Source organism: Microtus ochrogaster, chromosome 16, assembly GCF_000317375.1.
Source record: "Microtus ochrogaster isolate Prairie Vole_2 chromosome 16, MicOch1.0, whole genome shotgun sequence".
Classification (NCBI taxonomy): Eukaryota; Metazoa; Chordata; class Mammalia; order Rodentia; family Cricetidae; genus Microtus; species Microtus ochrogaster.
Window position 1 is genome coordinate 34,934,788 of NC_022018.1, and position 27,880 is coordinate 34,962,667.

Here is a 27,880-nt window from a genome sequence, read left to right on the forward strand (position 1 = left end):
GAGAAACCCTGTCTTGAAAAATTCAAAAAAAAAAAAAAAAAAAACCCTGATACATTCAGTAAAGTAACAGCAGTAGCCATTTTGGAAACTTGCTATGTACATAGGAGGCCTCTCACACTTTACACATTTTTGGTCCTAGGACTAGGTGGAATGTAACTGTCAGTCACCTAGCTCGGTATGATGACTAGGGAGGAGGCTAAGCTTTACTCTTCCTATCACAGCACACATCAGGGATGTTTCCAGTCACCTGTAAATAAGAAAGTGATGTCCGGTACCTCCTGACTATCAAACTGACTGTTATGAACCCAGGTTTCTAGCAAATAGGCTTTCGGCACCCTCCCCGATGCTGTACCCTGGGAGGCAAGAGTGGCATCTCCTGTTTCTCTCCAGACGGCCATTCCAGGAAAGCCAGCCTCGATCAGACACAGCCATTTCTCGCTGCATGTCTTAAAGTTTTGAGCCACGTTGAGACTGTATCAATGTGTACAAGAAGCACAGCTGGATTGTCTCAGAGCACACACATACACATGTGCACGCATACATACACAATCAACATGCATATTAGAACACGCTGCAAAATGCATTTTAATGAGGAACAGTTGGTCTGGTTCTGCTCAAATGAAAGACAGCCCTGTAAGAGAGTCACCACCTGCCTTCCCAGCCTGTACAGCAGCTTCTAAATGAGTTCTTCTGTCCCCGACACTGGCAGGTGTTGCCAGGGCCCCGCAATGACATCCCAGTGCCAGCCCCTTCCCCTGAACTGACAGACAATGTCATTCCCTGTGATTCAAACTATTAGGAGATAGCCGCACACACAGACACCAAGGGCACCAAACTATCTCAATTATTCTTCTAGACTTCCCCTAAATTGGGAACATGCTACTATCATAAGAGTCTTTGATTTTCATAACACGGGAACACGCTACTGTCGGAGGAGTCCTTGATTATCACCAAGCCAAGGATGTTTCTAGTTCTTGAAGTCTATGTTTAAGATGTTATATGCAGAGTCTGCCAGCTTATCAGGCACAGTGGAATATACAGGACCAGCAGATTGAAATTAGGAATTAATTGGGCCTTTTCACTTGAAAACCTGTCACACAGTCACACGTTGAGAATACACCATCAACTTGCCAGTATCACTTTTAGGCATGAGTGATTCAAGATCAGATATTATTGAGATGAAGTCCCCCCACCAATGCTTAATTGCTATCAAATCATTAAAATTGCAGAGGAAAAATTTTAAACATGAACATAACACAAACTCTCCCTCTCATCTTAGTATCCTAGATTTTTTAATCTTATTTTGGTGATAGCAAAGGCTTGTGTTTACTTTACTAATAAGATTGAACATAAATTATTAAGCTATTGACTGCATGATTAAAGAAATTTCAGATTATATTCTGAATAATTTTGCTTTGACATCCACCAAAGGAATAGATCTAATGTGTCCCTGCATGGCCTCAGTGGCCCCTCTCTTTCAGGATGCCCACCCCTCGGGCGTGAACTGTGCCTAGTGAGACAAACCCAAGCCCAGCATCTGCCTGTCACCTCATTATGACTTCTGGGGAGTCCGCATTTCGTCTGACTCAAGGGACATGAAAAAAAAAACTTCCAAGCTCTGAACTTCTTTTAAAGGACTGAAGACATTTCTTATGTGTAAATTTTTCTCATGCCTCATTCAGAAGCACAGTTAACAGCTTGAAGTGCAAACTAAGAAGGATGGACGATATGCTTGATAGCCCCTGTCTCAAGATAAGTAAGACTTTCTATCAGCCCTCTCTCCTAAGGGCCTACTGAGCCCATGCACAAGCCCAATGCAAGGCAGCATCCAGGAAAGAATCTCAAGAGCTGAGTTTTTGCTTTGAATATAAAATTATTTTCATGTCAGAAAGTGATCTCTACCATAACTGAATTTTAATTCTTCAAATATAAACTTTAAGACCTACCTCTTGCTGTAAGCATTGCTCGTTCATCCTCGACACACAGGCAGGCCTTCGTATAAAGGAATAAAGGGCCACACTTTGATCTAAAGTCTATAATCAATGCCTAGGATAGTAGCAGAAATCTGAGGCCGTTTAGTCTAAATCAGAATAGCATTAATACAAGTTGAAGTTCCATAGGCAGGGCAAGAGACAGGATATTTGAATCTGATCATCTAGTAAGAAATACAATAGGTAAATTGCATTTCTCAGGGAAAGAATATTTGTATCTATATAAAATGTGAACATATACTACTAAGGAACAGGTAGAAATCTCAGTATTCATCAGTTAGTTCTGCCCTCTCCTTTGTACCAGGTGCTGGGTGTCTACTGGAGAATAAGATCTTGGTCAGCAGGGCCAGGATGCATCACTGCAGTCCTTTTGGTATTCTCTCCAACTGATGTAGGAGGTCCTTCTGTATATGTGTTGCTTTCATTGGTTAATAAAGGAACTGCTTTGGGCCTATAGCAGAGCTGTAGGGGAACAGAGCTAGGCATGGAAAACTAAACAGAATGCTGGGAGGAAGAAGGCAGAGGGAGAGACACCATGGAGCCACCAGAGACAGACATGCCAAATCTTTGCCAGTAAGCCACTGCCAGGTGGCGATATACAGATTAATAGACATATGTTAAATTAATATAAGAGTTAGACAATAAGAAGCTAGAGCTAATGGGCCAAGTAGTATTTTAATTAATATAGTTTCTGTGTGATTATTTCAGGTGTAAGCTAGCAGGGAAGAATAAGCAGCCCCCTCCCTCCAACATCCAACCATAGCCAGAGCATCTTTACTCCAAAGGCATGAACACAGGAGTGGTGAGGATGCTGGGAAATACACACCTGCAATCATCCAGTGAATCTTCAGGTAATCAATCAAACTAAAATAATTACTACAGAAAGCTTCTTTTCAACTAGGTAACCATGTACCATTTATATTTTAAATGAAAAAGAAGTCATGTGTGATGTTAGTGTCACTGTCATTTGACCTTCTCAGGGATTGCAGGCATTGTTTTCAATGATGCTAGAATTATGGTTTAGCATCACTTGGCTCTATGAGCTGTCTAAAGTGAATAAAGGAGGTAGCAGGTGTTATGCTGTCTCAAAGAGCTTCAGAAAAGATGAACTAATATATAGCAGTATCCTTGATGGCTCATGATGATGATAGCTATTCATCTTCGAAAGTCCTAGAAAACTGGTTAAGATCATTTCTATGGTATAAACTTACTGTAATTAAAGAATGATTAACTAGGAATTCACACCAAAGTTCCATTATACATTTCCCCTAAATCCTTTCCTAGACAGCCCTCTTTCTACTTTGAACAAAATTTTTATAAAGTAAAAAGTACTGGTCCTACCAAAAGTCATTTAAAATAACTAGGATAAAGTTTAATATGAAGGTTTTCATTATTTCCATCACTACTTCAGGGTAGGGCCCCAAAGATGGTCCCTAGTGGTCCTTGCTGCCCCTGGGTCATACTTTCTTCTTGGCTAAACTTACTAACCCATTTTTAGTTAATCATAGATGACAAAATGATGGGTGTTCCATATGAAATACACTTTCCATTTTTTTTCTGTTCTCTGCTGCCCATAGTAAACTGGCCTTGTCACGTCGTGGGCAGGTTTCAACTGCACACAGGCAATCTTGGCTGCCCCACTGGTAAGGAGAGACACCTCACTGAGCTGTACTAGATTTCTGACTCCGAGGAACCTTGAGGAAAAGATTATGACAGAAAGCTGCTGCGTTAAGAGTTAATTTGTTATGCTGCAATAGCAAATAAATTTAAAAGATGTCAAGCAGAGGTCTAGAAACCAACACAAACACAACACATGGAGAACAGATATACTAATGTCTCAATTAAAGGTCCTAAAAATTTCAAAAAGGATGGCTTTAACAGAATCCAATGGGAGGAAGAAGTCTAAACAAATAAAGGAAACCAACCAGTTTAATTCAGGATTGTGAACTAGACACTCAATGAGGTACTGTTTAACATACATCAGCATGGCAAAGAGCTTAAACCTAGGTGCTGGAGAGGTGGCTTAAGAGCACTAGCTACTCTTCCAGAGGACCCAGGGACAATCCACAGCACCCCCAGGGGGCTCACTACCATCCTTAACTCCAGTCCCAGGAAATCTGACACTGTTGGACCCTCTGCAGGGATGCGATGCAGACACATGTTCAGGCAAAACACTAATATACACACAATCCGATACATTTTACAGTGCAAGTCTAAGCGGATTGAGTGTGGGTGAGACAGCAGAGGGGCTGGGACACATCAACAGTGCCGCCATACTTCACGGGCATGGTAGGGAGCACTGCTGTCTAGTGAGGAGGAACTTGTAAGCACATGACTAGGTGACAATTCCACTTCTGTGTAGTATGCGCACTGGGGGAAGCGATGCAGGGAAGTGCCAACCTCACTTCCCCTCCGACTCAGGAGCTGCGTTACAGTGCCAGCAGAGTGTGGGCTTGAGATTAGGGTGGTCAAAGGGAGAAATGGCCCTAGAGGGTAGCACCCAAGGCATGCAGAGCAGACTTCCCGAGGACAAAAACTTTCCTTTCCCCAGGAACTAAGCTGCCTCTTCTTTTGCCACCTTCAGCTCCTAAACTGCTCCATGTCAAATTCTCAGTTAAAAACACGGAGGTCATTTACCACAAATGGGTCTCTCTGGACTAAAATCTCCTGAGCTGTCTGCCTCTTTCTGGAAAATCTAGAGGAAAGCCATTTCCCACCCCTTCTAGTTTCTGTCCCTACACTCATGGCCTGCATCCAGCTTCTAAGACAGGTTCCCCATCCACCCCCGATTCTTCTGCTTGCCATTCACTTTAAAACCTCTTGTGATTATATTAGGCCCAGTTGAAAAGTTCATTTTAAGGCCAGATGATTAGCAAATTTGACTACAGCAGAAACTTTTAATTTATTCCTGTCATGTAGCTTAATATAGTCACAAATATGAGGGGTTAGGATAGTGTCTTAGTTAGGGTTTCTATTGCTGGGATGAAACACCATGATCAAAAAGCAAGTTGGAGAGGAAAGGGTTTTTTGACTCATACCATTGTTCATCATTGAAGGAAGTCAGGACAAGAACTCCAAAAGGAAGGAACCTGTAGGCAGGGGCTGATGCAGAGACTATAACAGGGTGTTGCTTACTGGCTTGTTTCCCCTGGCTTGTTCAGCCTTCTTTCTTATAAAACCCAGAACGACCAGCCCAGAGATGGTACTACCTAACATAGGCTGGGTCCTCCCCTATCAATTACTAGTTAAGAAAAAGCCTTACTAGCCTACAGAAAGGGAACAGATCTTCACCAACCCCACATCAGACAGAGGTCTGATCTCCAAAATATACAAAGAACTCAAGAAATTGGTCATAAAGAGAACAAATAATTCAATAAAAAAAAGATAATGGAGTACAGACCTTAACAGAGTACTCTCAATGGAGGAATCTAAAAATGACTGAAAGACACTTAAGGCAATGCTCAACATCCTTAGCCATCAGAGAAATGCAAATCAAAACAACTCTGAGATTTCATCTTACACCTGTAAGAATGGCCAAGATCAAAAACACTGATGACAACTTATGCTGGAGAGAATATGGGGTAAAAGGAACACTCCTGCATTGCTGGTAGGAGTGCAACTTGGTAAAGCTCCTTTGGATATCAGTATGGTGATTTCTCAGAAAATTAGGAAACAAACTTCCTCAAGACCCAGTAATACCACTGTTGGGTATATATCCAAAGGATGCTCAATCGTGTCACAAGGACATGTGCTCAACTATGTTCATAGCAGCACTGTCTGTCATAGCCAGAACCTGGAAACAACCTAAATGCCCCTCAACCAAAGAATGGATAGGGAAAATGTGGTATATTTACACAATGGAGTACTACACAGCAGAAAAAAAATAATAACATCTTGAAATTTGTAGGCAAATGGATGGATCTAGAAAACATCATATTGAGTGTGGTAACCCAGACCCAGAAAGACAAATATCATATGTACTCACTCATAAGTGGCTTTTAGATATAAAGCAAAGAAAACCAGCCTACATTTCACAATCTCAGAGAACCTAGACAACAAAGAGGACCCTAAGAGAGACATACATGGATCTAATCTACATGGGAAATAGAAAAAGACAAGATCTCTTAGATAAATTGGTGTTGTAGAAAGGCTCCTTGTTTGTTTCCCAGCTGCCCGACCTGAAATAATCACACAGAAACTATTTTATTTAAATCACTGCTTGGCCCATTAGCTCTATTATTGTTGACTAACTCTTATATCTTAATTTAACCCATTTCTAGTTATCTGTATATCATCATGAGGCTATGGCTTACTGGGTAAAGTTCCAGCGTCTGTGTCTGGCGAGACTACATGTTTTCTCTCTGACTTCATGCCTTCCTTCTCCCAGCATTCAGTTTATTTTCCTCCACCTAACTCTACTCTACTCTATCATTCCAAGCCAGTTTCTTTATTAACCAACAGTATTTACAGCATACAGAGAGAAATCCCACATCAAACTGGGAGCATGGGGACCATGGGAGAGGGTTGAAGGAGAGGGGAGAGGTAGGGAGGGGAGGAGAGAAAAATGTATAGCTCAATAAAGTCAATTAAAAAAAGAAAATCCCTTATAGTTGGATCCTATGGAGCCACAATTAAGGTTCCCTCCTTTCAGATGACTCTAGCTTGGGTTGACATAAAACTGGCCAACAAAGACATAAAGAGGTTTACTTACTCTTCACCTCTAAAGGTCACACAAATGGGGAACCATGATAACTAAGTACTTTTAGGGCTCATATTTTGCCTACCATAGGATCTAACAGTGAGAATAAAGGTACAAAGTAGCTGGTCAATGCAGAAAATGGAGAAATAAACATCTCTTTTAGTGTCCATTCACAACTTATCACATTTTATGTGGACTCTCTAGAGCAGTGGTTCTCAACCTCTGGTTGTGACCCCTTTTGGGGAGTGGGGAAATGACCCTTTCACAGGGGTTACCTAAGACCATCAGAAAACAGATATTTACATTATGATTCGTAACAGTAGCAAGATTACAGCAATGAAGTAGCAATGAAATAATTTTACAGATGGGGGTCACCATAACATGAGGAACTGTATTAAAGGATCACAGCATTAGGAAGGCTGAGAACCACTGCTCTAGAGTAAGTGCTAGTTTCCTAACGCTAACTGTAATAAACAATCACAATCTAGCTAACTGGTTTAAACAATATACACTTAACATTTTCTATCCAAAAAAAAAAAAAAACAGTGAAAAGGGTCTTTCTTCTAGTGTTCAGATTGTTTTTGAGGTCTAACCCTTCCAGTTCTATTGACACCTGAAAACAAGGCATTACAGAGCCAGAAACATCACATCTAAGACTGGAACAGAAAGTGCTTTCTTGTGGGGGGTGTAGAAAGAGGACACAGAGATATAGCCATCACAAGTGCTAAGAATTCCTAGCCTTGGTAGACTGATCTTTGGTTCTTACTCCTCATTTTCTGTATATCATCTGCCTTCTGTGGTATCGCTTGCAGTGTGCTCTGTTGACCATATGACTTACTCGGCCAATGGGATGCTATCAAACATGCAGGCAAAAACCCAAGGCGACTTGTTTGTGCCTGCTTTGCTGTTCTTATTCCTCTGCCTTTACCAGGTGATCATGTCCCCATGCTCTTTTGCATGGCTAAGACCTGGAGGACAAAGTTGACTCATCCAAGTAGTTTTAGCTGAGCACCTGTGAGACACTAGTCTCCAGTAACACCTTCAGACATGTCTCCAGAGACCCACTAAGGTGTGAAGAGTTGTACTTTATTACCCTACATCTGACAGATACATGTGTGATCCCTGCAGAGTTCATCGGGGCCTTACTGAGGTTCTGGTAAGTTGCTTGGGAGGGGGCATTTGCAGTGGCAATGGAGAGACTGTTGATAGATGATGTCCATGTATTTGGTTCAGTAGTGTTTTGAATAAGGGCTATGCATGTATCTTTTGAACACCTACATTTAACAGCACGTACTCCATGGCAGGCACTTAGCTATCAAGAAGACAGACGCAAATGAAGCAAAGTCTCAGACCTAATGAAACTTCCATTTTAGGGACTGGAAACTGACACAAATTATTTCAGTTATCTGGTGGTGAAATCCATTATGGAGAAAAAGAGCCACCCATGTGATGGTGGTGGTGGGTAGTTCTGTAGACTGTAACCTAGGGTGATCTCACCGATGAGCCAGTGTTTCAGCAGAGATCTATCTGGATGATTTTAGATAATGAGAAACACACAACCAGAGAGGGACTGGCAGGTGCACATGCTTTCCCAAATGGTGCTTTCATGTCAGGGAGCAGCAGGCAGGCACTGGCTGGACCAGTGTTCATGAGGAGGGAAAAATCAAAGCCTCAGACTTGATGAATGCTGTTGGATGTTGGCTTTGAGCCTGAAGCCCTAAGGTTTTTTTTTTCTATTTAAATTTTTTATTGTGAAATATATGTAAAATAAACCTGATAATATAAGCCATTTTAAATGCAGCGTTCCATGGCATCCATTACATTTATGAGGTTTACTTAGTTGTGCAGATATTACTGTTTCTAATAGTTCATCACCCCACAGAGATGCTCTGTCACCACTATTGCTGTCCACTGTCACCAGAAGGCTTGATGACCTTGCTCCTCCCACACCTTGAGTGAGGAAACTCACAGTATTTGTCACATTTTGGTCTCTTATTTCACTTCAAACTCAAGGTTCACCCGCGCTGCCACATATGTGAGAAATTCCTTTCTTTTCATGACTGAATGAAATTCTATTATGCCACACACCACATTTTGTTTGTCCATACATCTGTGGATTGGGGGGTGGGTGGCCTGCTTCTTGTTTTTATGAATAATTCCAAGATGAACAGTGGAATCTAAGCGCTTGCTTTCAGTTCTTTGGGTTATAGAAAAAGGAATGGAATTTCAGAGTCCTGTGGGCCTAAGGATGGATCTGACAAGGAGGACACAATCTGCTTTAGATAGGATAGCAGAAGGGAGGCAGTCAGGCAGACTGTGGTACAGGAGGATAACTTCATGGGGCACAGAGTCACTCTGTGGGAGAATGCTTGAGAAAGACTCGTGAATAACACTGCATCACAGAGGCTTTGGGGTTGTTCAGAGCAAGTGACCTTGGGTGAAGAGTACCAGGAGAAAAAGTCACTCTAAGTCACAGGAAATGTGGGCTCCTAAGAATGCCACCAGGATATTTACTTTAGGTAACTATCCTTCACAAATGCTATTTCTACATCTGACTAAAGAGCTGATGACCATGTTCTATTCCCATTGAACACAATGATTATTGGGAAAGTCTTTGAGGCATGGATGATGTATTAACATCTTAACCAGCCCCCAAACAAACCTTCAATTCCACACCTTATTCATGGACTGCTTACATGATCCAATATTCGCCATGCCTTATCTCAGTCTATTGTTAGAAACTATGAATCAGGCTTTATCGCTCCTAATTTGTAGCCGAGAAAACGATCTAGGGAGGGAAAATGCCCAGAGGATGATGGCACAATTGGAAAGGGTGAGACCACAATGCCAAAGTCACCCCTGGCCCCAGGCTCTTAGGCACAAGGGCTGCTTTATTCTTCTTAAATGAATGCTTGCAAGAAGGAAGCCTGATGAGCCAGGGGCCTGTGGGAGAGAAGTGCTCCTCTTGATAAGGTCTACAATAGTCCTTTGCTGCGAGTGTTCTTCTGATTTCTCTCTCCAGAGGTGGCAAATCGGAAAGGTACTGTATCCCCGTTGTGCAGGTTGGCTTCCTACCAGATAACTGTCCTAGATAACCGACCTGATGTATGGCCTGAATATTTATGTTTCTTGGTAGTTTTATAGAATTGCACTTGGGAGATAGAGGGAAAAGAGAAAATTTGTTTCCCCAAAGCTCTTCATTGCAAACCCATGTTAGAGAGCAGTCTATTCCTTAAACATCCTTGATTTATTTTACACACAATGAAAAGCCGATGCTGAGGCGGGCAGGGGACAAGCTGTGTTTTTCACTAGTAGAAAGAAGGGTGAAGAAGCCAGAATTCATGGTAGAAAGTAAACCCCTGCTCTGCGGTACCCAATTCTTAAGAGTTCCCATGAAAAGTAACTTAACAAGCTCAATCTCAGTTTCAAAGAAGCCTTTGCCATCTGCTTATCATGATGTCAGGGGACTTCACGGAGCAGTCTGAGAAGCTTGCCTGAGAGTTCCTGCTCAAAGAATATATCGACATCCTCAGTGATACACATAAGTACATTGTCTACTCCCAACCTCCCTGCTAAGAGAATCCATCCATTCCACCCTGCAGATCACTGAAAACCAAGTACAGCCAACAAATACCGGGCGAGGACTAACTGGAATGACCATGGTCTGCAGTTGGAATGAATGCACCAGACTGGGTCAGGTATCCTGCTCTTATGAGCCCAATCTCACAAAGGTTTCCAGCACTTCTTCCTGCCATGTCTCTTGCCTTGCCAGGCATAAGGACTCAGTCACCACGTCACTGTATGAAGCATTCAGTCTGACTCCACAGGACTTACTGTGTGGGCAGGATGTGGCTGCAGGGTTAACCTGTGAACAGCTGATTCTAGAGAAAGACGTACTCTAACAGTTTAGTGTAAATACTTAGCTTTGAAAAGCCAGAGTTCCTAGTCTTCATACAGAATATTATTTCCTCTGACTGCCCACTGCCCACAATGGCGTTGAGTGTGAAAGTTGGACGCTGCCCTGTGCATTCTGCGTCCACTTATGATCCTTCCACCCTGAGGGTTTCATTCTTCACCTACCCGAGCCCTTCTCACCTTCAAAGCCAGTTCTAATCTCACAGCCAGAAGTGGAGGCTGAACCTCTGAACACTGACAGTTCCCACTCTCAATTCTACCTTGGCATTCAGTTCTCTGCAAACCTTTCACAAGTGTCTCTGTCCCCAGGGCAAAGGCAAGACTCGGGTTCCATAATTAGAGGCAGCACTTGTATGAGGAAGATGAGGGGCAGATAGGGCATGGGGAGGCAGAGCAGAAGCCACAGCTCTGCCAACAGCTCCGATGTGCTTCTAGATAACAGCCAAGACTCTGCTTCTACCATCAGCGCTTCTACAAATGACTCAGCATCCATCTTTCAAACCTCTTCCTATCGAAGCAGCCGTGCCCTGTTTCCTGCAAAGAGCTCTGGCCCTGCTATCTCTTCAAAGGCTTTCCACCATGCATGCTTCGATGCTATCTCACTTAGCGCTGGACAAGTTCCACATGTGATTGGCACATACTTACTGTTTTAGTTACTACAGACCGGGGACCATTTGAACAATAGGTTGGGAGTCTGGGAAGTCTAGATGCAGATGCTAGCAGAGCTACTCGCAAGTTCACACTTCCTTGCTGTGTCCACCTGGGATTATAGAAGATTTAAGTCTGCAGTAAAATGGGGCCTCTGCCACCATAACCTGTCTCCAAAGGCCTGTACCCCTTTCAAGGTGATGGTTGTTTCCACAGAAGAATTTGGGGGAGGTGTAAATATTGAGACATTCATTTCTCTTCCGAACACCCCAAAAGGCAAGTCCACACCTCAGACGTCTGTGTCCCAAGCAGTGCTTAGCAATGCGCTGAGCAGCTTTGGCACTTCAGAGCTGATGACAGAATTCTTCCTACAAACCATTTCTGGAGGGTAGGAAAATTACTATTAGTGAAACCACAGGCACAGAACGGGATAGGCCCAGACACATGAGACACAGGGTCCCAACTGGTGTTGGTGAGCAGCCACTTGAGTAGAAAGGGAAAAACAATAGAGAGAAAGAATGAAATGACAGGAAGGCACAGGACAGCTCTGGGAAGCTGGGACCCACTCACCACAGGGACAATGTTTCTTGAGGAGTTTCCCTTTCGGGTGTGATGGGGCATCAGGGACCTTCTAGGTTCAAAAGCTGCTGAACTCAGCTTTTGACCTCACAGGGAAGCTTTCCCACCAAACGCTTTCCAGTCTGAATAGATTGATTTTACATTTGGGGAAAATCACCCACAAATTAGGCAGTTACATCATTGGGCTAGTTAAATTTGATTGCCAGCTTGGATGGATTATGAAAAGCCCACGACATTGGCAAAATTCATCTTTGGGTGCGGCTGCCAGGGTGTTTCTGAAGATGGACTGAGTGAATAAGAACTGCCCAGAGTGTGGGCAGCACCACTGCATGGCTGGGGGACCCAGGCTGCATAAAAAGAGCGAACAGGAGAAAGTGAGCTGAGCCCAGCATCACTTCCCTCCTTGGTCTACCCAGATGTGAGCGAGCCGCTTCTCATTTCTGCTGCTGCAGCCATCAGCTATCGCTCCTCACGATGGACTGTATCTTTTAGTCACACCCAAGCTAAACCCCTTCTTCCTTGAGTGACAGCCATGGGGGATAGTGTGCCCCTTCTGACTGCTACCCTTGCTACTCCCTGTTCACCAGAGTCACAACAGAAGAGCAGAACAACCACAACAGTCAGATCAAGATCTATACAAAAGTCCCGGGCACTTTCATTGCTTGTCTCTCCAACATCAAGTCCAGTGCCCAGGTAACATATTCAGTGAAGACGGAAACAGAAGCAGTCAGGAGGCATCTGCATGCTGCCGGTATGAGCAACTCAGGTTCAGGTGCCTGACTCTTTGCTCTTAAACTCAGCCTCCCTAGCTCTGGGCATCTGTCACTGCTTTAACTCAGCTTTACTATTCTTTCTCCCCATCCCAGTGGAGTAAAGGATATAAGGTGTATGTGTGTGTACATGTGTGTGTGTGTACACGTTTGTGTGTATATGCATGTGTATTTAATTTTACCATAGGCGTCTCTTTGTCATTATGCACAGAAATGCTGAGAGCACTTTTCATGGCATTCAGGTGCCCTCCCCCAGGCTACCAGAACAACCCAAGGCATAGAGACTCAACACTAGGGACATAGTAGAGACTCACTAAATTGTAGCTGTTATTATCATTATCAAGGCACAATTAGTCCCCTGATGCATGCAACTCTCCTTTTTATGCCCAGCTCCAACCCTCAGGAGAAGGAAAATTATCGGTGCTGATGTTGCTGATTGCACAATTAGGGGTGCAAGTGAAATGAAAGCTAATTGTTCAGCATCAGCTCGGCTGATGATGCTTTGAATGGTACTCAGATTGGTACATGGGGAGTATTGCAAACATATTCTACACTGTTTCAACTGACATCATCCATACTGGCTTGGCAGTGTCCAACTAAACGCAGCTCAGAAGGAAGTGTGGAGTAACAGTAAGGCATCCGGCCTATGCAATTCAAATGTGTCCTAAGTGGTCTGCAAAAGAAACCAATGAGATGCAATATGGAAGACAGCAATGCACACAACGGTACATGTGCTGTGGTCTTAATTGTCTGTGACACCAATTTAACACTCGGGCAATAAACAATTCAGTGCTGCATGGTGTAAAGTGAAAAAAACAAAAGGGAAACGAACTGGAAAAACATCGTGGGATTACAGCCAACATCTAGGGGGCGGAAGGAGAATAGGAAGGAACACACCCTCATTTGCTCCTAACACGGTTAGCTGATCTGTTTGAAATTAGATCCACTTTCAACTTAATTATTAAGCCATTTCTTAACCTCATGAACGAAGTTTTCTTGTGCTTTCAAATCTGGCCCTGAACTAATAGCCCCTTTCACTTCAGTGGTTTTGGAAATGAATGTTAGACGGGAAGAAAAACATTTAAACAGTGTTTTTCTAAGGGTCAAAGCTATGAAAACACAGTATAGTTTGTACATAAAATTCAGTACATCTGATGGTCCTGTAGGCCCTTTCTTAGGTAACGAGGCAAGCATGCAACCCAAAGATGCCTTCTTTCTTATCAAGAGTGGCCGCAGGAATGGATCTGAGCTGTCTAGCTGACTCCAGGGAGCCACACATGCCATAGTGCTCTTGGTAGAGGTCAGAGGACAACTTCCAGGCATTGGCTCTCTCCATTAGTCATGTGCATCTCTGGGACCTAACTCAGGTGGTCAGGGTTGGCAGCAGGTGTCTTTGCGCACTGAGTCATCTCATGGGCCCATCTGCGGTTTGTGTCAATGTCATTCTCATTATAGTTTTTTAAGGTGACCTGCTTTCCTCTGCCATTTTGTAAGAAGTCAGTGGTCAATGGGTGCACTAGAAATTATAGACTAGTGTGTAATTTCTATTGTCAGTTAAAGTAAGGTCATGGCTTAGTGTACGTCACAAATGCTGCTGCTGCTAGTATACTGCAATATTTACTGTGCTAAGCCTCTCTTGTTACATCCTGTAAAACAGGTGCTCTTATGGGTTTCATAAGAAGAGACTTGGGTAAGTGAATTTCTCCAAGTTCATACTGTTTGTCAGGGATGGAACAAGAATTCAAACAACAGGTTATGAGAATTCTGAACGTGTGCTCTGAATTGTTAAACTGTAATAAAAGCCAAAGTAAGCAAAGTACTTTAAAGAAGTCTACAGTCAAAATAAAGGCCAGGGAATTGGTGACCTATGCTTATGATATTCATATGTCCACTACATCCATGTCCATATGATCCACTTAATCTTATCCCTGAATGATGCAGTCAGTATGTGAGAAACACTGTGATTCAAGGAAGTGAGCTGTAAGGTATTGTAGGATTTGTCACCATAACAGGGCCCAAACCTGCCAGACCACGAGCTGTCCTGGCCTTTCACAAGTGGCCACCTCTTTCTTAAACCAATTCTACCATTAGGAAAGAACTTAAAATAAATAAGTCTTTGCAATAAGCCCAACTATTTGTAAGCTTAAAATTCAGGAGAAAATGTTTCAGAGACTCAGCTCTGACTTCTTAAGCACTGATGAGAGAACTGGTAAGATCAAGTGTTTTATGTAGGACTCACACAAGCCTCCAATAGCTCTGCTTCTCTCATCATGCAGGGCCCCAAAGTTGCTGTGACGGAGTACACAAAAGGGGATTAGTTCTACCCACTTCCTCATTATTTTCTGCCTCACCTTCCTTTTCTTCTTGGATCCAGTGAGCTTAGTCTAGAGAGAAATTCCTGACCAGAGTCATCAAATAAGATTCCTGCAATGTAAAGAGCATGGAGCTGGGCTTTAAAGCACTTGATGGGCATATCTGAACGGCCTAGAGCAAAAGCATGAGATGACACGATTGTGGGAGAACTGGACCTTTGCTGATGATACAGCTGCCATGGAAACAGTGTAACGCTTTTCAAAGAACAATTCAAAACAAAACCAAACAAACAAACAGAAACTATTATGTGATCTAGAGCAGGGACTTAAGTCATTTGTGTACTATATTCCCAAGAAGCAGTTGGTGGCAGCATTCCAGTGTGCTCAGAACACTGGGCAAAAGAAATACAGTGGAGAATTACTCAGCATGTAAAGATACAATGACATGTCCCTCATGGTTGACATGTGGCCCAATATGGGTGAATCTGGGGACATCATGCAAGTCACAAAAAAGCAAAAGCAATACGATGCCACTTTCATCTGTCACTTCCAGTAGTCAGAGTCATGGAGACAGAGAGATCAGAAATTGACAGGGATTAGCAGGGGGGTGGAAGAAGAATTAACACTTAACAAGTACAGAGTTAGTTTTATAACATTAAACAGTCCTGGAAACTGGTTGCAAACTGGTGACACTATCAAAATGGTTACAGTGGAAAATTTTATGCACGTTCATTCTCCCTTTCTCTTTCCTTTCTTATATCCATCTGTTCATCCATCTCTGAATACAAGGGCCTCCTGCATGGTAGACAAGTGCTCTACCACAGAGGTATTTCCCCAGCCTTATTTTTATTTTTGAGGTAGGGTCTTAGGAAGCGTCCCAAGTTGACGCTGAACATACTACATAGCCCAGGAAGGCCTTGTACTTATGATCCTCTGCCTCAGCCTTCTAGGTAGCTTGGATCATAGGCCTGTGCCATCAGGCCTGTCTAAACTTCAAGTTAAAAAAATATTTCTGTGTATGGTATTTTGCCTGTATGCGTCTATGCAGTAGGTATGTGCCTGGTATCCATGCAAAACAGAAGAGGGTATGGGGTCTCCTGGCACTGTAGTTACTGATGGCTGTGATCTGCAACATGGTGCAGGGACTCAAACCTTTGTAATGGGTTCTTTTGAAGTGCAGCCAGTGCTTTTAACCACTGAGTCATCTCTCTAGCCCCACAGATTTCATACTGTTTTCAAGTTGGTAAGACCTGGATTTAAAAAGCAGTTCCTGTTCCTCTACCTGGCTCTTGTCATTTTATGAGTCTGAGTAAGTTATTTATTAGTCTACTGATGCTCTGGTTCCTTATCTGGAAAATTTGATGGTAACAGTGGCCTATCATGAGGATGATATGAATGCATATAAGATATTTAACAGGGCTGGAGAGATGGCTCAGTGGTTAAGAGCATTGCCTGCTCTTCCAAAGGTCCTGAGTTGAATTCCCAGCAGCCACATGGTGGCTCACAACCCTCTGTAATAAGGTCTGGTGCCCTCTTCTGGCCTGCAGACATACACACAGAATATTGTATACATAATAAATAAATAAATATTAAAAAAAATAAGATATTTAACATACCACTTGGCCCAAGATAACCATTCCCCTAAATGTTGGTTTAAGATTGTAGCAGAAGTTAGGAAAATTTCAGTCAATGGTAAAGAAAAATCATTGTTTTGTGATTTGATAATAGAATATGATTATGTTTTGAAAAGGAATCTTCTAGTGATAGAGATGTAGTTTGGCCTATAGTACACCAGAGCCTCTGAATTTAATTCCTAGCACCACCTCAAAAGAGGTGCTGAAAGCACACATACTGAAATTCCAGACACTCCAGAAGTGAAATCTGGGGGATCAGGACTCATAGCTCATGCTAAGCCTCAACCAATTGTCACTTAGGCTACACTAGACTTTCCTCCAAGATGACAAAAGAAAAGTTAGACCCTACAAAGGCCTTTTCCTTTTGGGGTTAATTACTGATATATTTCTAGATAAAATGATAAACGGAATTCTCTTACTAATGATTAGGGTACGGGAAAGATGGGAAGGTAAGAACACAGATGATATAAGATTTACTAGAAGGTGACAACTGTTTAAGATGGCTAATCATGGGGATGTGGGATGAAGATGATATGCTATTGTTAGATGTGCTTGAAATTCTCTGTAAGTAGATTTAATATGATCATTAAAACAAAGCCTGATCCCACTCTTGGATGAGGAGTCACAGACAATTTTCCATTCTATTGAATGGTTGTAGATTTGCACACCTCACCACGCTTATCTACCCATATGTTTCTTTTTTTTTTGTTGTTTGAGTCAGGATCTCCCTGTGTAGCTCAGGCTGGCCTTGAGCTTACAGAGATCTTCTTGTATCAACTTCCAAAGTATTGAGCATTGGGATTCCAAGTGGATGCCACCATGTCCATAGGTTTCCACATCTGGTGTGAGGAAGCTGTGTAAAAGGACATCAGAATTGCTTTTTTTTTTTTTTTTTGGTATCAAGTTTGGGAATCATTTTCTTGGGAAAATAGGTCTTAAATTTTAATGTGTATTAGTGTTACCAAAAAACAACACAAAACTGTAAAACAGGTTGTGCAGGTGGAACACACTGGATAGGGAAGTAGAGGGAAGAACCAATCAGGTTGGAAAGACTTAAGTGGAGATGGAAGTGGGAGATGGGGGAAGAAGGAAGTAGAAGAAGGTTTAACTAAAATTAAGGATGCATGAAAAAGCCATATGGAGACCTACTATTTTCTAAGCTGTTATATTTAAAAATATAATAAAAATACTTTGAAGGCAAGCACCTTCCAGGTATGGATAATGCAGCTCTCAGAAGCTATAGATTATTAAACAAAAATCCCAGTGCCAGGTATGGGATATTATCTTATGAGTTGAGTTGTTGATCAGAAAGGACCCAGATACTTCCCTAAACAACTCAGACTACTGCCATTGCTCTTGATTATTCACTGGAACTAGTTTAGGAGACCCTATTACTGAAGACACCACACACTTTTGTTTTAGGTCCTAGAGAAATGCAGCTGGAATTAGCTTATGAGAATCCTCTATAGCATTGGAAGGTGTTATGTATGCTGCTGGAGGGGAAAAGTCATTAATGGTCTTATCTAACTATGAACTCTGTGAGCTCTAATACCAACCAGTCAGGTAAAATGTGGTCACTGGTGCAGTAATGGTATTACTGAAAGGCCGTAACCAACCACTTATGATCAGATTTGAGGCAGAAAAGAATTCATGCCTAGTATTGTAAACCTGGTCAAAAGTCCATGGCCTGGGAGGTCATAGGCCCTAGAGGGTGTGTGTGTGGAGGGGGTGACATATAACTGTTGTTTTACTAAATGAATGTGGTGTTCAACTGCTTTCTAAGCAGTTACATTTATATCCATAGATTAGTGCTCAGGTTTGGTCAGAGAAGTTTCTGTCTGCAATGGGTGACAGTTAATGTAGAGACTCATAACTGGCCAATGTGCTGAGAATAAGTGCTCAACCCTAAGTAGGACATCTTTATCACCCCCTCCAAGGCTCAGAGAGTATTAATGAAGAGAAGGCAGAAAAAGGCTATGATTCTGTCTCTTGGACATGGCATGTTGCACCGAGGAACTCACAGCAGTAGTGGCTATCTGTACATGACTGGCCCGTTACTATTTCATTACTTATGAGGAAGAGGCTCTTGAGGCCCCAACCTACTTTAAGGAGCATAAGGGGCAGGTAGAGTCACAGTCCTAACAGTGTGGTCACTGATAAATTATACTTGCTCAAATAAAATAATTCCCACTTATACTCATGCAAGTAACCCTAATTAAATACAAAAGGGTGCTCTATACCATGTGTGCATTGTATGACAGCAGGAAGGGAACTCTTTGTAAAGAAGAAGAGGTTTGGAGGACGGGGATAAGATAATGAGGTACAGTATAAGCAAAGTTACATATATAGAGAATTGTGAAAGAAAAATGAACTTAAAAATAGATCATGTATCTGCCATCATGGTACATCCTAGTACTTGAGAAAGGAGCGCCATGAGTTTTGGCCAGCCTAGGTTACATAATGAAGTCCAGACCAGCATGGACTATATACAGTGTGGCCTGATCTCAAAAATAGGATTAGACAAAACAACTCCTTATCTCTAAAAATACTTGGCTGAATCGCTCCCAGAGTGATTCTGACTTAGGGAGCTGGGGAGGGGCACGTGGAATTTGTGTTCTTCCACAGCTCAGGGTTAATGCTGCACTGTGAGCATGGGGACCACAGTGAAGGATTATCATCCTAGAATACATGTCACCACCCCTTCCTCCACATTAAAGCACAAGTCCCCTGGCTGTTCTATAGGAAAAGTCACAGCCCGGCCTTCATTTGATTTACATTTGTCTTTGAGCTCAGGCCCCTTCACTTCAATTATTACATAACATTTTCCTAAATCAACCACACTTCCTCGACTTATTTCTTATGTTGTGGGTGGAATTTGACTCCATAAGCCCTAAAAATAGTCAGACTAATTGTGTCTCCAGTTGTCTCGCCTCCCCTCCACACCTCTAATAAAGCTGGGAAGAGGAAGAGTGGCGTTTCTGTCTCGACAGAACCCATCTATAAGCTCAGTTCCTGAGGGCACCAGAGCAGAGACTCAGCAGGTGAGGAAGACCCTGTCTCAGAATGAAATGTATGAAGGCAGGAACTACATGTAGAAACCTTGCATCATAAGAGGAGGCTCTGGGTCCAATTCACGGTGCTTCGAAGTAGAAGAGAAAAAAGAAAGAGGTTCCTCTCTGTCCTTTTCCATGAAAATGTAATTTCATAGAGACAGAAACTATGCATTTGAGTAAGGAAACTCACCAGCAGGACTGAATTTATTCCTTCATCAACACTGCGGGGTGGGGATGTCACTCGCACTCAACATGCAAAACTAGAGCTCTGAGCAGTTTAGACCCAGGGTGCACTGGTAACGCCATGTGCAGACTCGGGTCCCTGTGACCAAACTCCAACCACACAGAGCTAGGTGATTCCACAAACCATTTCCAGAAACTTTACCTGCTGTCAAAGAGCTCACCATGCCAGAGATGGGCTACAACCTCTGCCACTAGCTTGGCAAGCCTGTAACTCCCACGCTCCCTTCCTGCTCTCTTTGGTTCTCCTGCTAAAGAGTGCAGTATTATAACAGAACAAGGTCACCGGCAAAGCCTCTGGATCCTGGCATGTTGGTCATGTGTTTAAAGATAGACAAATACAGATAAAGAATGAGTCACAAATAAAGATGCAAGAAAGAGCTGCGGATGTTTCCCTTAGCACCGCCCCCAACCCCAGTCCTTACTTATAGTTTCATGCATGTAAAATAATCCATCTATATAAGCTCAGAGAAGCTAGGAGCCACATGACCTTATCACACCCCACCCTCTGGGCTGTCCTGGGCAAAGGCAGGCTGGTAGCAACACTGTACCTTAGACTGGAAGAAGGGAGCGGAGAGGAGGGAAGTGGGCCTCCTAGAATTGAAGTGGGCCAGACCTTTAGAAAGCACATGGTGTGCAAAAAGAATAGAGGGGCTGTCTTTCACGGAGAACTCATAAGAGGTTTTCGAGCTCGAGCCCTTATGAGAGATGCACATGTCAGAACTAAGCCAGGCAGGGAAAGGGCTGGAGATACAGCACAGTGGTCAAGGGCTGTGCCAGCATGCGTGAGACCATGAGTTTAAGCCCAGAACGACAAGTAAAGAAAAAAATCTCCTAAAGCACATGATGGGTTAGCTAATTTCTTTGAAAAACTTCTAAAGAAGAAGAAGAAATAATTCAGTTGAATCTCTAGCCATTTAATTTCAATGCCAGACTACTGTTGTTTCCAGGCCATTCTCCCCAACTTCCAAATAAGGTTAAAAACAAAAAACCCAAAACTCCAAAGCCAAAAAAAGGAAACAAAAACCAAACCCCTAAACAATGAAAATAATAACTAAAATACCTCCCAAAACCCAAATGAACATCGGCGATTTTCCCCCAAGTTTAAACAAGATGGTCGCTTCAAACTGGGTACAGTTTGAGAGAATTATACCCTGTAATTCTAGCACTTGGGAAGTAAAGGCAAAAGGATTGCGTTCAAAGTCATCTTCAGCTACAAAGTAAGTTCAAGGCTAGTCTAGTGCACACAAGACACTGTCTCAAAGTAAAATGAAATCAAATAAAATACTGGTGAGGTGGCTCAAAGGATGAAAGTATTTGCTGTACAACCCTGAGAACCTGAGTTAAATTCCTGAATCTCACAGTAGAAGAAGAGAACCAATTCCCCAGAGTTGCCCCCCCATGTCCACATGAGCACGTGTGCATGCATGCACGTGCGAGCGCGCGCGCACACACACACACACTCATGCACTAATAGTGATAATAACACTACTAAAGTGTATACACACAAAAGAGGAAAGCTGGTATGGTTCTGACGTGCTAATACATGCCCCTCTGCTGGGGTCAGAAAACATGGACAGCCCCTCCTCTGCAATAGCCAAGCACAGAAGTGCTGCTCTCGTAGGATTTGAGTTCAGCGTCAGCAGTGAAGACAGAGGGCAAGGACACACCTGCCGCCCTTCCTGAGGCACAGCTCTACTTCCCTTACTTGAATTAGGATGTCTTTACTATTCATTTGAACTAAGAGCTGCAGAGGTAAATGGTGAGGAACTGCATGGGCAGATAAGTATCAGTTATCTTTTCCCCATATGTTAACTCATTGCTATATCCTTTTGTGGGAGGGGGTGTTTAACAATTGTGTTCAAGAAAGGACATCAAATGATGCTTAGAAATGTGATACACATTTTCATTTCACACTCCATCAGCTTTTACAACTGTAGCTCAATGAAATGTGTGAGAAGCTGGCAAACATCCATATTTACCAAGGTATAAAACAGGGCTAGGTGACTTTTTTTACAGAATGAAAAAATGTTTAATTTTCGCTCCACAGGACTCAAGTATCTATGCAGCTCACACTAACATGAGGTACCACAGCACGTGTGTGCCGTAGCTTCGTATCTGTTCACCTGTAGGCTTTAACCGTGTTACAAAGAGCTTTGTCAGCAGGGAAACACCAGGTTCTTATCCCCCTCCCTTCAGGATCGACGATACAGAAACATGCTGGATCTGTTCACCTTGGTGTTGAATCTCCTACCTACAAATAATGGCTTTTTGCTTTCTGCTTCTGACCTGGAAATGGAAGCAGTTTTATTCCCTTTATGGGCAGAGAAGCAAAAGGCTGCATCAGCACCCACGCAGCTGCACCTCCAGATCGCCATCTGCCAGAAAGGAACAAAACCTGCCCATCCTCAGAAGGGGCCTACATGTGATCACAGACTCGTGGCGCAGGTCACTGTGCTTCTCAAGCTGCCACGTCGTCAGCAGCGTAGGGGACAAGAACCTTGAACTTACCTTTGTTAAACCAGAGACTTCTCCCTTGGCCAGGGGCTTGCTGATGGATGGTGTGTAGATTTTGGTGTTCGATACTGGCCGTCCTTTCAAAAAGTGTTTTCCTGATTCATAAATGTCTACTTCAACCATTTTCCCCATGAATTCAGGGTTCTTTGGCACTAAAACCTTTAAACAGATTTTCAGAAATTAGAGGTTTTTAATATATCAGCCTGATTTTACAATAGTTCTAGGCTAAAGCACAATGATAATGCCGTGGGAAGGCTTCTTGCTACCCCCACCCCCACCATTAACTTCCTACATTACCACAGTGTTTCTGTCACCACGAAGAGAGAAATGATACGCCACTATCAACTAAGTCCACACTTTATTCAAGTGTCCGCAAAGGGTCTGCTGTGGGGGTCGGGGGTCCTATTACAGAGTGCTCTGTCTCCTGGTCACTCAAGGCTTTGGACCCTTGGAGAGTGCAAAGGCCTTTCTGGGATGAGCCAAGGGGCCACAGGCCCAGCGCCTCCATCACCAGATGCCAGGTGTCCTGAAACACAGTGGCAGGAAGTCAGCCAACCACTTCTGGAGTGGCCTTTGACACTCAGCCATTGCCTGCCCTATACAATCAAGAAAACGGATTCAGAAATTATGAAAGCCTCACACTTCCAATACTTTCCAATTTAGCTGTCAGGGAAATGGTTTAATAGACTCTTCAAATGAAGATCTTGTGTGTGTGTGTGTGTGTGTGTGTGTGTGTGTGTGTGTGTGTGTGTGTGTGTGTTCATGTGTGCAAAAGGGCAAGAGGAAAGACATTTCAAAGCAATTCTTTCAGTGAAACAGCACATTGGTGTTTGTCTAAACGACTCCTCTGGCTAATAGCCGCCTTTCATGCCTTTTGTTGTTAGAAAAGAAATGTGTTTGTTAGTCTCGTGAGTCAATCTCTGTACAGAAGCAGCCACTCTGAAGGCCACTTTAGCTAGCTCACAGGTAGCGGTCACATGGCTTTCTTCTTGAGTCTGCTGATAGAGCGATAGAGATCCATGCTCACCTTGGCAGAAGTCTCCTCTTGTCGGGACCTTTCAGGTCATCTGTACACATTTTACCCCACACACCTCTGCTTTGGTGTTGTAGCTACTTGCCAGCCTCTTCGGGTCAGAGACCAATATAAACAGAGCAGTGCTAAACCAATAATCCTTTGATATTTTGATGTAATCTTATTTAGAAATAGAAGCTATGACATCTTTGAAAGGCTTAGTTATAAAGACAAAAAAAAAAGGGGGGGTCAGGAATGGTCAGGGAGGATCCTGCCATTGCCACACTGGGTGTTGGTCTTTCTGAGGTCAGTTTTTATGATCACTGTACACATGGCTTCATCAAAGGGTAGGGAAAAGGTCACCTGGAGGGTGGGTGACTCATGGCAAACAGGCCAACTAAAAGAGCATTAGTATCAGGCCCTTTTAAATTAATTTTATAAAGTAAGAAAATCCCTAACCCAAACTATGCCTAGAAATTCTAGTGCTAGTCCCGTGGAATATAAGCCTTCTTGGTCTGCTGCCTTGACCTGAATGAAAGGCTCAGTGTTTCTTGTTTTCTCCCCCTCCCCCCTCCCCCGGGTTTTAATAATTGGAAAAAGCCCAACTGCCTTCCACTAGAGGAAACAGCTAATGAGGCATGCTGTTGCCTTTTAAATGAAGGGGGAAAGGTTCCCTGCTGAGGCACAAACCCAGATGGCAAGAGAAAGAGGGAAGAGGCAACCAAAATACATTGGGGTCCTCCCCCAGACTGAGCAGAGGGCTGGCTTGCATACGAGAATGGCTCTTCCTGAGATGGGAACAGGAGAGGGTCAGCTTAAATGTGAGGTACAGGGGCTCCTTTCTCAGCTGCAGCCTTCTCTGTACCCCACAAGTGTCACCACGTGGGCTCTCAGAGGTCCTACCTAGGAACTATTCCATGTGGCTAAGCAATAGTGAGGCCTCTCTGCTGCTTTTCCCTTATCTGAAGTGCCCATGTAGTACTTAAAATCCCCAAATTCCAATTCCAGTCATGACCGAGAGAGAGAGAGAGAGAGAGAGAGAGAGAGAGAGAGAGAGAGAGAGAGAGATCCACTTCTCATCTGATGAGAAAGAACAGAAGGAAAGGAAACACCATTCGACATTAAGGAAAATTAACACGACTCAGAACCATCTGCGGCCATCCCACGCCACTCTGAGTGTCTCCTAGGACACGTTTTCCATTGTCCTCCTTGGTCCATCCAGGGTTCCTCCCTGAGGAAAGAACTCTGTAAATCACTTCTGACATGCTTTCCCCCTCTAGGGAAGAGAAGCCCGAGGTGCTGACCACAGTCAGGAGCTTCTAAACATCCCTCTCCAGTGGCTGTGTGTTTATACTGGGTATGTATTTTGAGATCAATTAAGTTTTTCTATATTTTTTGCAACTCTACTTTCCTAGAGAGGCTGGGAACAGAAGAGAAAGGGCCCATCTGAACTCCACTCAGAGCGAAGAAGCACTGTGGGGGCCTTGTGAGGGTGTTAGAGGCCACGGAAGAGGGGGGAGGACGGAGGGGGGATCGAAAGGGGGGACACACACGCTTGGCAGCCTCTCTCACCTGTAAGTGCAGGGGAACATCTCCAGGGCACTGGCTGTGCTTCCTGCACACACTCTCCCTGCCTTGCCAACAGGAGCCCCTCTCCACCAACTGCATTAGCCGCTGGTTCCCAATGCCCAGAAACCTAAAGCTGTTCTAGACTCTCTAGTGGCCCAAAGTATATTCAGGGACCAGGAAAAAAAAAAAATCAGAGTTCAACCCTTGCTAGCCTGGTTCCTTTGATTCAGTTTGTTTTCTTCTTCTTGTCCCCTTTGCTTAAACTTTCAGAACTGGTCTCAGTCTGGAGAAAAAGAAGGGAACATGAAGGATTCTTACCTGCTCGTAGAAGCGATTATGTGCAACATAAAACTTGGAGTCAAAAGACTCTTCTGTTACTAGCACTTGCTGTCGCTCACCAATCTGTGGGGAGAAGAAAAGGCTAGGGTGAAGAAGCGAGAAGCCCAAAACATCTCTGTGAGTTCAAGGCCAGCCTGGTCTATAGAGTGAGTTGCAGGACAGCCAGGACTATACAGAGAAACTCTATCTTGAAAAAACAAAACAAAATAAAAAAGTATGAAAATAAATGTCAACCCATATAGTGTCCTGGACCATAGCTGCTTCTTGAATTTAGAGTGGGCTGCAGATGGTCAGTTGTTTAACAGACAACATTCTGCATAATTCATTCTCATCTCTGGAAAACCATTAACTATGCAGGGATGTGAAATCACCACAGCGCACTCGTTTTGAACATGACTATGAAACAACTTGATCAGATTTCTTTCTTTCACACAGGAAAGATACAAGAAAAAAAAAAGCTCCTAAAATACACCACGATCTAAATATCACTTTGTTTCTTGCAACAAACTTGCACAACAAGCCAGAACAAGCTGCTTCTAATCCAAATGCAGGGAAATATTTTGGCAATATGGGAGAATAGTAATAAACATTAATTTGAGTTATGAGGGATATAACACTAACAAAAATGCACCCAAAACTAGTCATTAGGGCTGCAGAGATAGTTCAGTGATTAAGTGTGCACACAGCTCCTCCAGAAGACTAACATTTGAGTCCAGCACCAATACTGGATGGCTTACAGCTGCCTGCATCTCCAGCTCTGATTTCCTCCTCTGCCTTCAGGGGCACCTGGCCTCTCTTGCGTGTACATACCCTCTTCCCAGACACACACACACACACATTAATTTAAAAACATATACATAATTTAAAAAACAAAATTAGTTGTTAGGCCTTTACTCTTCAGTGTTGCATGTTTCATACAATCCTGAAATTATGACTATTTACATAACCATTTACTTTATATATATATATATATATATGAGTGTCTCTTTGTTGAAGAGTAAACATGAAATTATGAAGTTTGCTAATCAATGGATGGAACTAGAAAACATACTGAACGAGGAAACCAATATCAGACCCAGAAAACCAAATGTCACATGTTCCACTCACATGTGGATCTTTAGATTTCTGTGTTTAATCAAGAGAACCTGTAGAATCCAGAAAGCCAGAGGGGGCATTGGTAGGGAGTGGGGGAGAAGGGCCTTAAGGTAAGAGGATAGCAGAACACAGATGATATAAAGGGAAGAGGAGAATAAAGGGGAGGGAGGTTGGGTGGAAAGAGGGATGGGAAGGTAGGGCAAAGAGGAAGAAGAATGGCTAATACTAAAGGCACTCGGAAAAGCCGTATGTATCTGTAAGCTCCATATATGTACACATATATATTTGTATACAAGAGTTTAGTTCATATAAAAGAGTTACCCTACATAGGGGATAATGTTCCTTACTGTGCTGGATAGTTTTTTGCCAACTTGACACAAGCTTGGGAAAGAACTTCAATTGCGAAAGTGCCCCCACCAGGCTGGTTTCTGGAAAAGCCTGTAGTACATTTTCTTGACTAATGATTGGTGTAGGCGGGGCTATCTTACTGTGGGTAGGCAGGTGGTCCTGGGTGTATAAGAAGCAGACTGAGCAAATCGTGGGAAGCAAGCCAATAAGCAGCGCTCCTCCATGGCCTCTGCATCAGTTTCTTCCTGCAGGCTAAGGCCTTGAGTTACTGCCCCAACTTTCACTGACAATGGACTTACAAGTTGTACAGTGAAATAAAGCTCTTTCTTCTCAAATTGTTTGTGGCCATGGTGTTTCATCACAGCAATAGAAACCCTAAGTAAGATGCCCCTAAAAGCCATGGGTTGCCAAATAAAACCCCAGTGCCAGGTGTGGGATACCTTCTCTTGAGAGATGTCCTGGAAGCTCCCAAAACAATACAGGCAGGCCATTGCCATTGCTCTTGGTTGCCCCACTCAAACTTGATGATAAGACCTACTGCTAAAGACAACACACCTTGGCCATAGGACATGGAAAAAACAAGTTGGTATTGAATAGGAAGCTTCTTCTCTGCCTCCTAGCATTCATAGTATCAGAGGGTATTATACAGGCCACCAGGAGAAAACATCATCCACAGTCTTGCTCAGCTGTGAACCTCGTGAACTGGAATGGTAGGGGTACACCTACCGGGGAAGCTACACCCCGGTGCAACAGTGGTACTGATGTTATGCAAGTAATCACTCCTTTTTAATGGGATTTAAGGCCCATTCTACAGGAGGGAGTATTTGCCGGATATTGCTAATCTGACCAAAAATCCATGATTTGGGAAGCTCACAGGCTCCAGAGGTGAACCCACAACTATTATCCTGCTAAAAGGGCACAGTATCAAACTGCCCTCAAAATTAATATCTTTATGCCCTTGTCTTAGTGCAGCTCTCGGACCTCATCAGAGAGGTTTCTCTGATCTGTGAATGGTGGTGAAAGCAGAAGCTCACAGCTGGCTACGGCACAGAGAATTAGTGCTAGTGGAGTGCTTCGCCACAAAGAGACATCTGTTACCCCACTCCCACAAGCCTCAGACTCATGAACAGTGCAGAAGGGATGGAAAGAGCGTAAGAGC

At 43.3% G+C, this 27,880-nt stretch overlaps 1 protein-coding gene across 3 annotated transcripts in view; it reads right to left on the minus strand.

The window, feature by feature from the left end:
• The window catches only part of Cdkal1 (CDK5 regulatory subunit associated protein 1 like 1), a 549,403-nt gene that overhangs the window by 32,076 nt on the left and 489,447 nt on the right, over positions 1–27,880 (minus strand). For all 3 annotated transcript variants that reach the window (XM_013349127.2, XM_026783099.1, XM_013349128.1), the window contains 2 exons: positions 25,258–25,341; positions 22,353–22,517 (listed from right to left, as the gene is read on the minus strand). In XM_013349127.2, the coding sequence (XP_013204581.2) occupies positions 22,353–22,517; positions 25,258–25,341 (249 nt within the window). The remainder of the gene's footprint in view (positions 1–22,352; positions 22,518–25,257; positions 25,342–27,880) is intronic.